The following is a 15073-nucleotide window of genomic DNA, read 5'->3' as shown; positions in this document are numbered from 1 at the left end:
GAGACAATTCTCCTCACAATTGTGTAGCGAATTCTACTAGATTAAAAGCCAAAATGAGTACGTCATCCTGGCATTTAAAGCACACTCGATTTTCAAAATTTCACATACTATCAAAGTTTGTAGTTATCAGTTGTATCCTAACTGCCTTTAGCAGTAATGTCACTTTTTTGAGAACACAAGCATACATGTACAGTTGCGGGCACTTGTGAAAAACGATCCACATCAAACACTAGAGTGCCGTGATGCACATTCATTGCAGCAATTGTTCTGCCAATGCCATGTCACTACCTAACATTTTAGCCCACAATTCCCACCTATTAGCAGATCAGAAATAGTTGGCGTGGCGGTGTATTTACCTCTTGAAGAGCAGGATGGCGATGACGATGATGATGATGAGTACGACGGCCAGGACAGGGCCCATGACCCACAGCATCTCTGGGTCCTCAGCATGGCGAGCCATACCGCTGTGGAGCTTCACTGTGATGGGGTCCGAGTACGGGCTGGCCGCAAACGTCTTCTGCTGCAGGAGGAAAGAAGGAGGAGGACACCACACAGCAACCCCTGTTCAGAATGGAGAGGCTTTATCATTTGGTTGAGGCTGAACACTGCTCTATTAACCTTGAGACCTGTGTAGTCTCAAGTGTGTTGGAGTACTTTAGAGCTCTATGCTCTTATGTCTTATCCCTTGTCTAACCCAGTGCCTGATTGAAAGTCAGTGGCTGACATCAGTTAGGCGTCTGGAAACACGGTGCTTACTCAACGTGATGCTACCTTAGCCCTATACAGAGTTCTTTATAGCGCTGCCTTAGCCCGTATCTAACGCTGTGTCTGATGGAGACTAACATCAGCCAGGCATCTGTTGAAGGAGAGAGAGGTGTATTTGTAGCTAGCTCCATTCTTTAATAGAGTGAAACTTCCCCAACCTGTCAGCCAGAACACAAAGTGACAACAAGCGCAGTTACTTTAAGCGAATTACGCCTTGCAAATTGATCCATTTAACTTTATTATGTGACGCCAGCATCATGCCAAGCCATATCCATTGTACCCAGCCTCTCTGCAAAAAACTTGAAGATGAAAAGGGGATCTGTGGTAGACACACACACACACACACACACACACACACACACACACACACACACACACACACACACACACACACACACACACACACACACACACACACACACACACACAGAGAGAGAGAAAGAGAGAGGAAAGTAGTTGTTGCCTACTTTGGAAATTTATGACAGAACTCCCTTTTTAATGGGGTTTTAATAGCCTTTTTAACTGATAAAAACATTAACTGGTGCTGACAAAGAAGTTCATTCCAGTTGCCGTAGAAACACACAGAGCACTGCAGTCACTACATATGCCTGCTTACTGTGGTGGCACAGACGCAAGCCGGGAGAGAGGTATAGGCTTATTGTAGCCTAAGTCCTGATGCAGATGAAGCTACTACTAAATACACTCAGGGAGTAGTACACATATGCTGCAAGCAGATAAACAAACTCCAGATCCTGCCCCTGTATCAGCAATCGCCCACTCACAACTGCTCCCTGGTAGTTAAGTCTGTCCCCTTCCCCTCGCTCCTCTCTGCCCCTGACCCTGAGTTATTTTCAGCCTCTGTTGCTCTCTTCTATTCTCTTCTGTTCTCTCTCTTCTCCTACTCTTCCCCTCCTCTAACCCTGCCATGTCAATTAGTGAGACTGTGATATACTGTAGCGTAATGACGCCAGTGAGACAGGGTTGGCCCCGGGTTCTCTGCTGGCTTCCAGAGGGCGTGATAAAAGTTGTCACCTTTATCGGATTTGTCCTCAGAGGCCGCTGATGCGCATCCTCCCATGCACTAGTCACCCTCCCCGGACACAGCGGGGACGACACACAATGACCGAGTCTAATCCTCCATCAAGATCTCTCTCTCTCTCTACCCGTCTCTCTACCTCTCACTCTTACCGCTCTCTCTGTCCCATTTGCAACCCCTTCGCTGTCTAAGACGTGTTGCTAAAATGATTGTTTAATAACTGGCAGTGGAAATCCCAAGAACTTTCACTGAGGCCATGCCACCAGGTTTACATGTGGCTAGCACTTGTCAGGCCCAGTTGAGGAGTACTCAAAACAAGAGTTACTGTCGAGTCTTCTGAATGTTTCACCACAGCATAAATTGACGTCTTCAAAGGAAATATTGAAAATATGCATCTGATATTGATGCAGATGGTTGCAGTCATATCCTGCATAAATGAAGGACTCATATGGGCCAAAAGCCTTTGCACAAAGGTTCAAGGTCAAAAGGTCATGGTGCGTCCCATATTCTGATACCTGCTGAGAAAGACCTGGGATCTTGATCGACTCAATGACAGAAACAGCCATGAATAGCCTGACATCTCTGAGAACTGTTCATGTTCATTTCTCTGCTCATTTCTCTGCTTCCTCTTTCTCTCTCCATCGCTTCCAGGCTCGTCTCTCCCTCTTCGGTCTCGGTCTCTCTATTATCTCTCTCCCAGGCTCCTCGTCTCTCCCTCTTCTGTCTCGGTCTCTCTATTCTCTCTCTCCCAGGCTCCTCGTCTCTCCCTCTTCTGTCTCGGTCTCTCTATTCTCTCTCTTCCAGGCTCCTCTTCTCTCTCTCTTCTGTCTCGGTCTCTCTATTCTCTCTCTTCCAGGCTCCTCTTCTCTCCCTCTTCTGTCTCGGTCTCTCTATTCTCTCTCTTCCAGGCTCGTCTCTCCCTCTTCTGTCTCGGTCTCTCTATTCTCTCTCTCCCAGGCTCCTCGCCTCTCCCTCTTCTGTCTCGGTCTCTCTATTCTCTCTCTCCCAGGCTCCTCTTCTCTCCCTCTTCTGTCTCGGTCTCTCTATTCTCTCTCTCCCAGGCTCCTCGTCTCTCCCTCTTCTGTCTCGGTCTCTCTATTCTCTCTCTCCCAGGCTCCTCTTCTCTCCCTCTTCTGTCTCGGTCTCTCTATTCTCTCTCTCCCAGGCTCCTCTTCTCTCCCTCTTCTGTCTCGGTCTCTCTATTCTCTCTCTCCCAGGCTCCTCTTCTCTCCCTCTTCTGTCTCGGTCTCTCTATTCTCTAGCTCATTCTTATACTTTTGGCAAAGTGCAGCACAAAACTTTATTTGAAAAATGGCAGCAGTCACGCCTCTTAGACACAGTGGATGGAAGCCCAAACAAAAGAGGACATTTAGATATTCTCAGAGAGGGGGGAAACTTTGGGAGTGATCAATTTGAGAAGCCCTATCTGATAGAAACGCAGCCCATAGAGTGAGTGAATAATGTACTGCCAGCGCCTCTACATTTACAAATGCAGCATGGGAATGCTGTGTATTGGAGAGATAATAAAGTGAATGAAAAGCAGAGCTGATGCGGGGAAGGGAAGGGAAGGAGAGAAGACTGAGGAGTGCATAGGGCGAATAGTCTTATTTTTTCCATTGTTTCTCCCACAATCATGCTTCCCTCTGGGCACAACACATCATTGAAACATGAGCATTTGGGTAATATTTGGTTGAGATGTGGATCAATGAGATTCCAACCTACAGTGTGTATATTCACCCACTCAAAAAGACAGCCAGAGGTTTGTTGAATTCCCAACGTGCAATCCCTGTGCTTTCAACCACCTAAAACACCACCAAATTCCAATGGAAGAATCAGGTCTGCTTTTTGGTTTAGTCGTCACCTAAATGTGTGTGATGCGTATACTTTTGTTTCAAAGTAGATTTGTTTAAGACTACCAAGAAACACTCTGTGTGACCCTGATTCAGCCCACTGCAGTAAAAGGTTAAGAGGTCTCTCAATAATCATTCTCACGACAGCACATTGGAAGTAATAAGTGACACATTTTCAAGAGCTTGGGACTATAAGTTTCTATCTGCATTTTTGTCAAAATGTAGTTATTGACACAGCCTTGTTATTGACATAGCACCACTTGCGTCATGACTGCATCAGTACGGACCAAAGACATTCATGTTCATCACTCACCACGTTAGGTCATCAGATGCTCCAATAAAATATGTCTCTGCAAAAACAAATAAATGCTAGCTAGCTAAGTTTTTCCTCTTTGGATCTGTGTTTAGAATGTCTCCAATTTCGGTTTGTGCGGTTGTTGGTTGAGCTTTATGTAACTCTGTAGCAAGTATGGTCTGTGTGTGTAGGCGCTTATTGCGTCATGATCGCTATTTTAGAATGCCCTTCTGGCCAATCAGAAACGAGTATTCACCAACTCTGCGGTATAAAGTACTCTAAATACCCCAGTTCTTGTTGATAAATTCTTAGATTCAATAATTGAGGGGTTGGAACTTTGAAGCCATTTATCTCAGAATCATAATTTTGCAGATAGGTCCTAAAAAGTCATTGGCAATGAGTGGAGATCAGTGCAACATTAAACACTAAGATGATTATTGAACATATTGACAACGGTCCCCTCTGGGTGTGTCTGAGGTGAGGGCAGAGCTCCAGGACCCCCCACTCCCCCCTCCCTTAATCCCCAGGCTACGACCTCTCTCTGTCTGTGTCTCGGTCTCTCTCTTTCGTCCTGTCTCTCTCTCGTTCTTTCAATCTGTCTCTTCCTCTATTTGTCTCTGTCCATCTCCCTATTTCCACTGTGTCTCTGTCTCTCTGCCTCCCTCTGTGTCATTTAAACAACTCTCTTTTTCATCCATAAAATCTCCCATAAAAAAAGAAAATCTCATCCATAAAACCTTTACTGCATTCCTCTTCTCTTAGTACTGTATATTATTTCCCCAAGGCTCCCTCTACCACTCTCCATTCCTCCATCAGACTTATCTCTCTCTCTGTACCCCTCACTCTTTTCACCCCTCCATCACTCCAATTCGGTTCTCTCCAGTCCCCTCAGATGAAACTGACACCTTTTCTCTCTAATGCTCCCTCCTCTCCTCCCTCTCTCCATATCTCCCTCTCTTCCCTGCTGTAAGTGATCACACTGTTTATATGGCTTGTTTCTTTTATCCAATTTCACACTTCCAGGCATATTTACCAGCCAAGGGAGCCACATAAAGCTGCAGTGCCCTTTTGCTCCAGTCTCCCGCCTCCCTCCTCCTCCTCTCTCCTCCTCCTTCCTCCATCCTGCCATCAACCCTGCCATAACTATAAAGCTGAGCTCACTTCCCTGTTTTCCCATGAATGTGATTAGCCTGCTATTTTTTTCTGGCCAGGCATGACTTAGATTCAATAATAATTCACTTTACTGGGTCACAGATCTGTTATGTGTCTGTCTGTCACTCTGCTAAAGAGAAATAACTGTGTTCTAGCTTAACAAAAACACAATACACAACTCCACTTTCTCTCCACAATGTATTGCTAACCAGAAGATGAAGAAAGACATAGCAATGGGCTGGCACTGTCGAGAGTTGGTGGTCCAATGGTTGTAAAATCAATTAATGTTTTTTATTTTTATCAACCATGCCATTATTTCCTCATGCAGTATACAGTGCATTCAGAAAGTATTCGGAACCCTTGACGTTTTCCACATTTTGTTACTTTATACTCTTATTCGAAAATTGATTGCATACATTTTTGTTCCTCATCAATCTACACACAATACCCCATAATGACAAAGCGAAAACAGGTTTTTAGACATTTTTGCATATACATTAAAAAACAAATACCTTATTGACATAAGTATTCAGACCCTTTGCTACGAGACTCGAAATTGGGCTCAGGTGCATCCTGTTTCCATGGACCTGTTCCTACAACTTAATTGGAGTCCACCTGTGGTAAATTCAATTGATTGGACATGATTTGGAAAGGCAGCTGTGCAGCGACACTGTCAATCTGACAGAGCTTGAGAGGATCTGCAGAGAAAAATGGGAGAAACTCCCCAAATACAGGTGAGCCAAGCTTGAAGAGTCATACTCAAGAAGACTCGAGGCTGTAAACACTGCCAACGGTGCTTCAACAAAGTACTGAGTAAAGGGTCTGAATACTTCTGTAGGTGATATTTCATAATTTTATTTTTTTGCAAACATTTCAAAAAAAAGTTTTTTTGCTTTGTCATTATGGGATATTGTGTGTAGATTGATGAGAAAAAAACAACAATTAAATCCATTTTTAGAATAAGTCTGGAATGTAACAAAACGTGGAAAAAGTCAAGGGGTCTGAATACTTTCCAAGTGCACTGTATGTACAGTAAATAGATAGGGGAGACATGTTTTGAGGCTGAGGAGCTCTCTGAACTCCTGCAGTGAAGACCAAGGACACCAGCGAGTGCATCTTCTAAAGAGGAAACCAATTACGATCACACTGAGTGAACTCTGACGACATGGGTTCACAGTTTCCCTGTGACACGTGCAGCACACGTAACCATGACTCACTACACAGACGTGAGTCATACAGTGCTGCTGCTTCGTGCAGCTTGTGGCATGGCGACACCAGCGTAAGTCTTGGCTCATCTGTTACATAGCTATGTCACTGAGAGACGAGAGGAATATCACACACACAAAAAAAAGATTGTACTAAAATATAATAATTGGCAGGCTGCACTGTGTAGAATATGCATGGTAGACTCAAGGTGCATTTACAGTATATGACATATCCTTACTGTTGTATTAACAGTGCTAGTCTTTTAAGTTTGATTCTACATTGGATGTACATGTATCTCGGGGATGGTAATACTGTATGGAAGTTGTGTTATGTGACAGGACTACAGTATCTATGGATAGGGAGAAGTGGTTGTTTCACTTACAGATCCGTGGTCTTTGAGGGCAGCCAGGACGAAACAGAGGTACTGCTGCTGGCCCGGTAGAGGCTTGTTGTAGAAGCCGTTGTACTGCTTCTCGTCTCCTAGAGGGAAGGTGTCTGGCAGAGCGTCCATCTTGGCAGCGATGTAGGGTCTGAGGAACTCTTGGGTCTGTCTCCTCTTCAGGCTCTGGTCAGAACTAGCCTCCAGGAGCTGACATGACATCAGAGAGAAATACTTATCTGCATCACAAACAGCGCCATTCTGTATGTGCACTATGTGGGAAATAGTGTGCCAATTGGAGCGAAGGCTCAAAGATACACAATCTCCTACCATTGTGGCTTTGAGCAAGGCACTTAACTTTATTGTCTATCTGTCCAGTTTGGGGTTTTGTTTTTATTGTGTAGAAACTACATAGTCAGTAATATAGAACACACATACTGTTCACATCAAATAAATATTTGTTCATAAACTGCGCCCATAGGCTACAATGAATTGTGCTAACAGGTGGGTTAAAATCTTATACTGCAAATGATGCATAGAGTAATTCAAGTTTTATAACATCTTGGTCCTGCAGCGAGGTTTCACACTTGTCCACAGTGGGCTGCTCCTCTCTTGTCTCTCTCGCCACTCGCACCTCTTTCTGACCTACAGCTGTGGTGAGAGGTCATAGCTTTATTAGACAGTCTCAGGAGTGTGTCCCTGTGTGTGTGTGTGTGTGTGTGTGTGTGTCCCTGTGTGTGTGTGTGTGTGTGTGTGTGTGTGTGTGTGTGTGTGTGTGTGTGTGTGTGTGTGTGTGTGTGTGTGTGTGTGTGTGTGTGTGTGTGTGTGTGTGTGTGTGTGTGTGTGTGTGTATGTGTGTGTGTGTGTGTGTTCCTGTCTGTGTGTATAAGGTATCATTCATTCACTCCCTCTGATGGAAAGAGGGGGTAGGTAGATGTGTGTCTTTGTAGATTGTTTGACTAATTTCTTCTCCCCCTACCTCTTCAGTGAGCATCTTACTCTGTCTATCTGTCTATATCTGTTGGTCTGCTTCTATCTCAACTCTAGCAGGGTCTACCGCATTGCAAGCACTTATCGGTCAAGGTAGTACAATAACCAGACAAACAGTATTCAAAGAGAATGTCTGAAGTATTCTACAGTTCTACTGGTTCCTAGAAAGTCAACATTACATTTTTATGTGAACCACCCCTATAACCTTGTTCCTCTTCTCCGCTCTTCAATACAACTTTAACCAACCCATTTCATGCAGAAAATACAGTTTCTCTAGTCTATAAAACTGCAGCAATAGCAATGATTTAGATTGCAGAGAAAGAAAAGGCTTTGACAATGAGAAAGCAGATCTTGCTGTCTCAAAGATGCTTTGGATGCAGGCATATTTATTTAACGCGCTCTATGGTTTTCTTTGATATTCAAGAGGCTGCACTTTTTCTGCAGACGACAGTAGATTGAGAGAAAGCAAACTCACAAGAAAGATTTTGAAGCCCAAAAGGTCCACATTAATAAAACAAAGCAACAGAAATGCTAAGAGCAGCTATTTAGGAGTGTTTTAAGTGCCTCAAACACTCAGGAGAAGCAAAACTTGAAATGAAAAATAAAAAGCTTATTTTTTAAAATGGAAATCACCATCTTGCACAGCAAAGACAAACTGTTAAGGGCAAAAAGGGCAATTTACACGTGTAGTGAAAGCTGAGAATTCTGTAATCAGCAATTCACAGCATGATCTGCCGATATCGTCTTGTTCTTTTTTGGGGGGGGGGTTAGAGACAAAATATATGAGGAGATTTAAAGATGCTTCATATTTAATGGGCTTGGTGCTATGGAAGAAAGAGATTTTTTTGGTCTGCGCCCAGAGAAGGTGCTGTTAACACACGCACACACACACACGCACTCACCTCATCCAAGTCCATATCTTCAGGGTTCTCCCACCTGCGTAGTGTGGCTGGTGTGACAGGAACCACCACTATGTAGTAATATCTGTAGAGAGAGAGACAGGCAGGTTGAGCACGACCAGGGTGTGTGTGTGTGTGTGTGTGTATGTGTGTGTGTGTATGTGTGTGTGCGTGTGGTCTAACTTTACTATCCTTTTGGGTTCCAAAAGTCCTTACATCGGATTGTAAAACAAGGAACATTTGAATAGTGGGGACATTTCAACCGGTCCCCCAAAAGAAAAATGCTATTTTAGGTTTAGGTGTTATGTTTAGGGTTAGGATTACAATTAGGGTTAGAATTAGGCTGAGGAGCTAGGGGCTAGGGGCTAGGGGTTAGGGGTTAAGGTTAGGGCTTGGTTAAGGTTAGGTTTAGGGAAAATAAGATTTAGAATGAGAATAGATGTTTTGGTCCCCACTTGGATAGTAAAACCAATGTGTGTGTGCGATGGAGTGACCATTAGTGTGTGTGCGTGCATGGGTGCATGCATGTGAGTGTAACACGCTGTCCCTTTGGGTAAGCCTGAGCATATCTCAGATATCTGTATTGTCATAACATTCAGGCTCTGCTAAGGCCTCAATCCATCCATACTCAAACATAGATATGTAGTCTCTCATACCAAACAATGAATCCCCTGATGGACAAACACAAGTATGCTATGCACACACATCCCCCCTCTTATGCGTCAACATCTTTACCCTGTTAAACCTATGTAGTTACTTCTGTCACCAGAGGAATACTAGGATAAGTTTGGCTTTGGCTCTGATGTTTACTCTGGCTCTTGTGTGTGTGTGTGTGTGTGTGTGTGTGTGTGTGTGTGTGTGTGTGTGTGTGTGTGTGTGTGTGTGTGTGTGTGTGTGTGTGTGTGTGTGTGTGTGTGTGTGTGTGTGTGTGTGTGTGTGTGTGTGTCTGGCTCTAATCCAGAGTGTGATGAAAAGGTCTGGCCAGGGCATTAAGATACTGATTGTATTGCTAAATTCGTTTTTGTGTGTGTTTTTTTACCACTCATGCTGGCGCTGCTTATTACGGCTTAGATGTTCACAGTTTCTTTTTTAGAAACAAACACTTGAGTCCAAGTAATTCACAAGTCTGCCTGAGTAGTAGGGGTAAAAAGGTACCTTTTCTGAAATTGCAGGTTCTGCATTGGGCCCCTGCTTTTTTTATGAGTTAACATTTGAAGTGAACTCTTGAAGAAATTGCTTTCTGCTCTAATGGGAGAGTAGCATAGAGCTACAGTAAATCCAATCAATCCAATCCAATTGTATTTGTCACATGTGCCGAATACAACAGGTGTAGACCTTACAGTGAAATGCTTACTCACAAGCCCTTAACCAACAACACAGTTTTAAGAAAATACCCCCCCAAAAAAGTAAGAGATAAGAATAACAAATAATTAAAGAGCAGCAGTAAATAACAATAGCGGGGCTATAGACAGAGGGTACCGGTACAGAGTCAATGTGCGGGGGCACCAGTTTCATGGTAATTGAGGTAATATGTACATGTAGGTAGGGATATTAAAGTGACTATGCATAGATAAAAAAAAGAGAGTAGCAGCAGCATAGAAGATAGTAATGCAAATAGTCTGGGTAGCCTTTTGATTAGCTGTTAACAAGTCTTATGGCTTGGGGGGGGGGTATGTTTAGAAGCCTCTTGGACCTAGACTAGGCGCTCCGGTACCGATTGCCATGTGGTAGCAGAGAGAACAGTCTATGACTAGGGTGGCTAGAGTCTTTGACAATTTTTAGGGCCTTCCTCTGACACTGCCTGGTATAGAGGTCCAGGATGGCAGGAAGCTTGGCCCCGGTGATGTACTGGGCCGTACGCACTACCGTACGCACTACCCTCTGTATTGCCTTGTGGTCGGAGGCCGAGCAGTTGCCATACCAGGCACTGATGCAACCAGTCAGGATGCTCTCTATGGTGCAGCTGTAGAACCTTTTGAGGATCTGAGGACCAATGCCAAGTCTTTTCAGTCTCCTGAGGGGGAATAGGTTTAGTTGTGCCCCCTTCACGACTGTCTTGGTGTGCTTGCACCATGTTAGTGTGTTGGTGATGTGGAAGCCAAGGTACTTGAAGCTCTCAACCTGCTCCACTAAAGCCCCATCGATGAGAATGGGGGCATGTTCGGTCCTCCTTTTCCTGTAGTCCACAATCATCTCCTTTTTCTTGATCACGTTGAGGGAGAGGTTGTTGTCCTTGCACCACACGGTCAGGTCTCTGACGTCCTCCCTATAGGCTGTCTCATCGTTGTCGGTGATCAGGCCTACCATGTTGTGCCATCTGCAAACTTAATGATGGTGTTGGAGTCGTGCCTGGCCTTGCAGTCATGAATGAACAAGGAGTACAGGAGGGGACTGAACACGCACCCTTGCGGGGCCCACGTGTTGAGGATCAGAGTGGCGGATGTGTTGTTACCTACCCTTACCACCTGGGGGCGGCCCGTCAGGAAGTCCAGGATCCAGTTGAATAGGGAGGTATTTAGTCCCAGGGTCCTTAGCTTAGTGATGAGCTTTGAGGGCACTATGGTGTTGAACGCTGAGCTGTAGTCAATGAATAGCATTCTCACATAGGTGTTCCTTTTGTCCAGGTGGGAAAGGGCAGTGTGGAGAGCAATAGAGATTGCATCATATGTGGATCTGTTGGTGCGGTATGCAAATTGGGTTGGGTCTAGGGTTTCTGGGATGATGGTGTTGATGTGAACCATGACCAGCTTTTCAAAGCCCTTCATGGCTACAGACGTGAGTGTTATGGGTCGTTTGTCATTTAGGCAGGTTACTTTAGTGTTCTTGGGCACAGGGACTATGATGGTCTGCTTGAAACATGTTGGTATTACAGACAGACAGGGAGAGGTTGAAAATGTCAGTGAAGACACTTGCCAGTTGGTCAGCGCATGCTCGGCGTAAACATCCAGGTAATCCTTCTGGCCCAGCGGCCTTGTGAATGTTGACCTGTTTTAAGGTCTTACTTACATCGGCTGCGGAGAGCGTGATCACACAGTCGTCCGGAACAGCTAATGCTCTCATTCATGTTTCAGTGTTATTTTCCTCGAAGTGGGAATAGAAGTGATTTAGCTCGTCTGGGAGGCTCGTGTCACTGGCCAGCTCTCGGCTGTGCATCCCTTTGTATTCTGTAATAGTTTGCAAGCCCTGCCACGTCCTTCGAGCATCGGAGCCGGTGTAGTATGATTCGATCTTAGTCCTGTATTGACACTTTGCCTGTTTGATGGTTCAGCGGAGGGCATACCGGGATTTCTTATAAGCTTCCGGGTTAGAGTCCTTCTCCTTGAAAGCGGCAGCTCTACCCTTTAGCTCAGTGCAAATGTTGCCTGTAATCCATGGCTTCTGGTTGGGGTATGTACGTATAGTCACTGTGGGGATGACGTCTTTGATGCACTTATTGATAAAGCCAGTGACTGATGTGGTGTGCCATCGGATGAATCCCGGAACATATTCCAGTCTGTGCTAGCAAAACAGTCATGTATTTTAGCATCTGCTTTATCTGACCACTTTTTTATAGACCAAATCACTGGTGCTTCTTTCTTTAAATGTAGCTTGTAAGCAGGAATCAGGAGGATAGAGTTATGGTCAGATTTGCCAAATGGATGGCGAGGGAGAGCTTTGTGTGTGGAGTAAAGGTGGTCTAGAATTTTTTTCCCTCTGGTTGCACATTTAACATGCTGATAGAAATGAGGTAAAACTGATTTAAGTTTCCCTGCATTAAAGTCCCCGGCCACTAGGAGCGCCACCTCTGGATGAGTGTTTTCCTGTTTGCTTATGTCGGAATACAGCTCATTGAGTGCGGTTTTAGTGCCAGCATCGGTCTGTGGTGGTATGTAGACAGCTATGAAAAATACAGATGAAAACTCTAGGTCGATTGTGTGGTCTACAGCTTATCATGAGATACTCTACCTCAGGCGAGGAAAACCTTGAGATTTCCTTAGATATCGTGCACCCGCTATTGTTTACAAATTATGCATAGGCCCCCGCCCCATGTCTTACCAGAGGCTGCTGTTCTGTCCTGCCGATAGAGTGTATAACCCGCCAGCTGTATGTTCTTAATGCCGTCGTTCAGCCATGACTCGTTGAAACATAAGATATTACAGTTTTTAATGTCCTGTTGGTAGAATATGCGTGCTTTCAATTCTTCCCATTTATTTTCCAGCGATTGAACGTTAGCTAGCAGGATGGAAGGCAAGTGCAGATTAGCCACTGGTCGCCTGATCCTCACAAGGCACCCTGATCTCTTTCTGCGAAACCTCCGTTTCCTTTTCCAGCGAATCACGGGGATCTGGGCTTGGTCGGGTGTCTGTAGTAGTATATCCCTCCTGTCCGACTCATTGAAGAAGAACTCTTCGTCCAATTTGAGGTGAGTAATCCCAGTTTTGATGTCCAGAAGCTCTTTTCGGTCATAAGAGACGGTAGCAGCAACAATATGTACAAAACATGTTATGAACAACGCAAAAAAACTAACAAAATAGCATGGTTGGTTAAGAGCCGATAAAACGGCAGCCCTCTCCTATAGCGTCAGTTTTAAATATGTGTCTTACTAGCACAGATTTTTTAGATAGAGCCTATTTTTTAAGGTTTTTACTAGTAATGATTGCAGGACAGCAGGCTGGCCTGGGACAAAGCCAGATTCATCCCTAATAGTGCTCTCTCTACTGCTCTACCACTGAAAATAAATGTGAAAATACCAAGGCGGTTATGAACTGCTCACACAAAAAAATACTACAGTTGACTATAGAAAACTACAGTACTTCCTATAGAATTAAGTAGTCAAATGTAATATACTGTAGAATACAAATATTACACACTGTATTATCCCTCGATCATGTGTAGTACTTACTATAGAATGTTGTAGTATCCTGTAGAATATTATAGTGAATACTACAGTATTATTCACAAAAAAACACTGTAGGACAGTACTACAGTAAAGTCTGCAAAAACACCACACTTTTAACTAGTAAATTCTACAGTATTCAATATGCATATACCCTGCCCATTCCATTCCCCATATCGCAATTTGTGCCACCCATAAGTGATACACCTAAATGCCAGGTATAGAACATACAGTATATTGTGTTCCCTACAGGTTATAGAAAATAGCATAAACTTTGAACTATCTGTTCAGACTGACCGGTTATTGAAAATGTGATCTTAGTATTTCTCCAGTAGGTTTCTTGAAGAAGAAACACTATAGTAAATACTGCATTAATGTAGTCAAAAACACTATAGTTAATACTACAGTGAAGTCTGCAAAAAAAACTACAGTAAATACTACAGTAAAGTCTGCAAAAACACTACAATACAAAAACACTATAGTATTTATGCCGTAGTGTAGAATACTATAGTATTTATTCATGTTGGTGTGTAGAATAGCGGGACGTATATAAAGGCACTGGAGTTGTTCTCCAACCAGGCGGCCCTGGAGGACACAGCTTGTGTGTATGCGTGCGTGCGTGCAGATCCTCATCCTCCATAAATCTTTCACCGTCCTCGTGCTCATCTGAGGCTATTGATTTAGCATTAGCATGGAAAGCCATGTTTTTTTTCTGTGTGTCTGGTGAGGAAGGCCTTCTGGACCTAAATTACAGCGAGCTCAGCCTCTTTAGCCTCTCTTGTGCGTCATCTTCTCTCTGTCCAAATCATCTCTCAGCTCCTTTAAGTGCTGGGTGTTACTTTTAACAGTATAGCTCTGGCCTCCAGCCAAATAGATGAACAGATGAAGTAGCACCCAGACAACATACAGTTGCAACACTTGACAACTCATTCTTTATCCTCTAACCATTCTCATTCTCTATCCTCTCCTGTTCTTTTTTTTTTAACCTGTTTTTAACTAGGCAAGTCAGTTAAGAACAAATTCTTATTTTCAATGACGGCTATGGTGGCAAAATTGCAAGATTATGTTATAATACTTTAATTGCATCAAATGGTTGTTTTATTTCAACAGAATAGAGTATTGTTAACTATTGTGTGTGTGTGTGTGTGTGTGTTCTACTGAGGATGGGCCTCTGGGAGATAACACTGACAGGAGATTTACGATGCCTTTTGGGTGATAAAACCTAAAGACCATTCCAGAGCATGAGTTAATGTTTCTGTTCTATACCGTACCAGGGAGAGATGGTTCCAGCTTGGAGTCGGAGGGACTGACACTGGTCTATAAAACGAAAACTGTTGACACAGCAGATACTGTCTGCTATGTATTATAGGTATCTTTCATACAAATCTTAACCTTGTGACCCATTCTATATATCTGTTGTTCGTCATGTAGGTTGAAATGGGTGTATCTTGGCTAGAAAAGATCTTTGTACTTTTGTCTCGCCGCTCTCAACGGATCATCAGAGATGGTGATGGGTTGACCAGCCATTGCTATTGCAAAGCTCTCACTATTTAAAGATTTAGTTTATGTATAACTCTGACTTGTGTGATAAGTTTGTCTCTCCTCATTTGATAGTAAAGAAATGA

At 43.8% G+C, this 15073-nt stretch overlaps 1 protein-coding gene across 1 annotated transcript in view; it reads right to left on the bottom strand.

The window, feature by feature from the left end:
- Positions 1-15073, bottom strand: part of LOC120051885 (receptor-type tyrosine-protein phosphatase F) — a 224189-nt gene that overhangs the window by 38696 nt on the left and 170420 nt on the right. Inside the window, exons 18-20 of the mRNA XM_038998772.1 lie at positions 8576-8657; positions 6687-6893; positions 357-514 (exon numbers count right to left, since the gene is read on the bottom strand). Coding sequence (XP_038854700.1) covers positions 357-514; positions 6687-6893; positions 8576-8657 — 447 coding nt within the window. The remainder of the gene's footprint in view (positions 1-356; positions 515-6686; positions 6894-8575; positions 8658-15073) is intronic.

Source organism: Salvelinus namaycush, chromosome 8, assembly GCF_016432855.1.
Source record: "Salvelinus namaycush isolate Seneca chromosome 8, SaNama_1.0, whole genome shotgun sequence".
In the NCBI taxonomy this organism is placed as follows: domain Eukaryota; kingdom Metazoa; phylum Chordata; class Actinopteri; order Salmoniformes; family Salmonidae; genus Salvelinus; species Salvelinus namaycush.
Note: the sequence above shows the minus strand (reverse complement) of the source record. Positions and strands in the feature narration are given on the sequence as shown.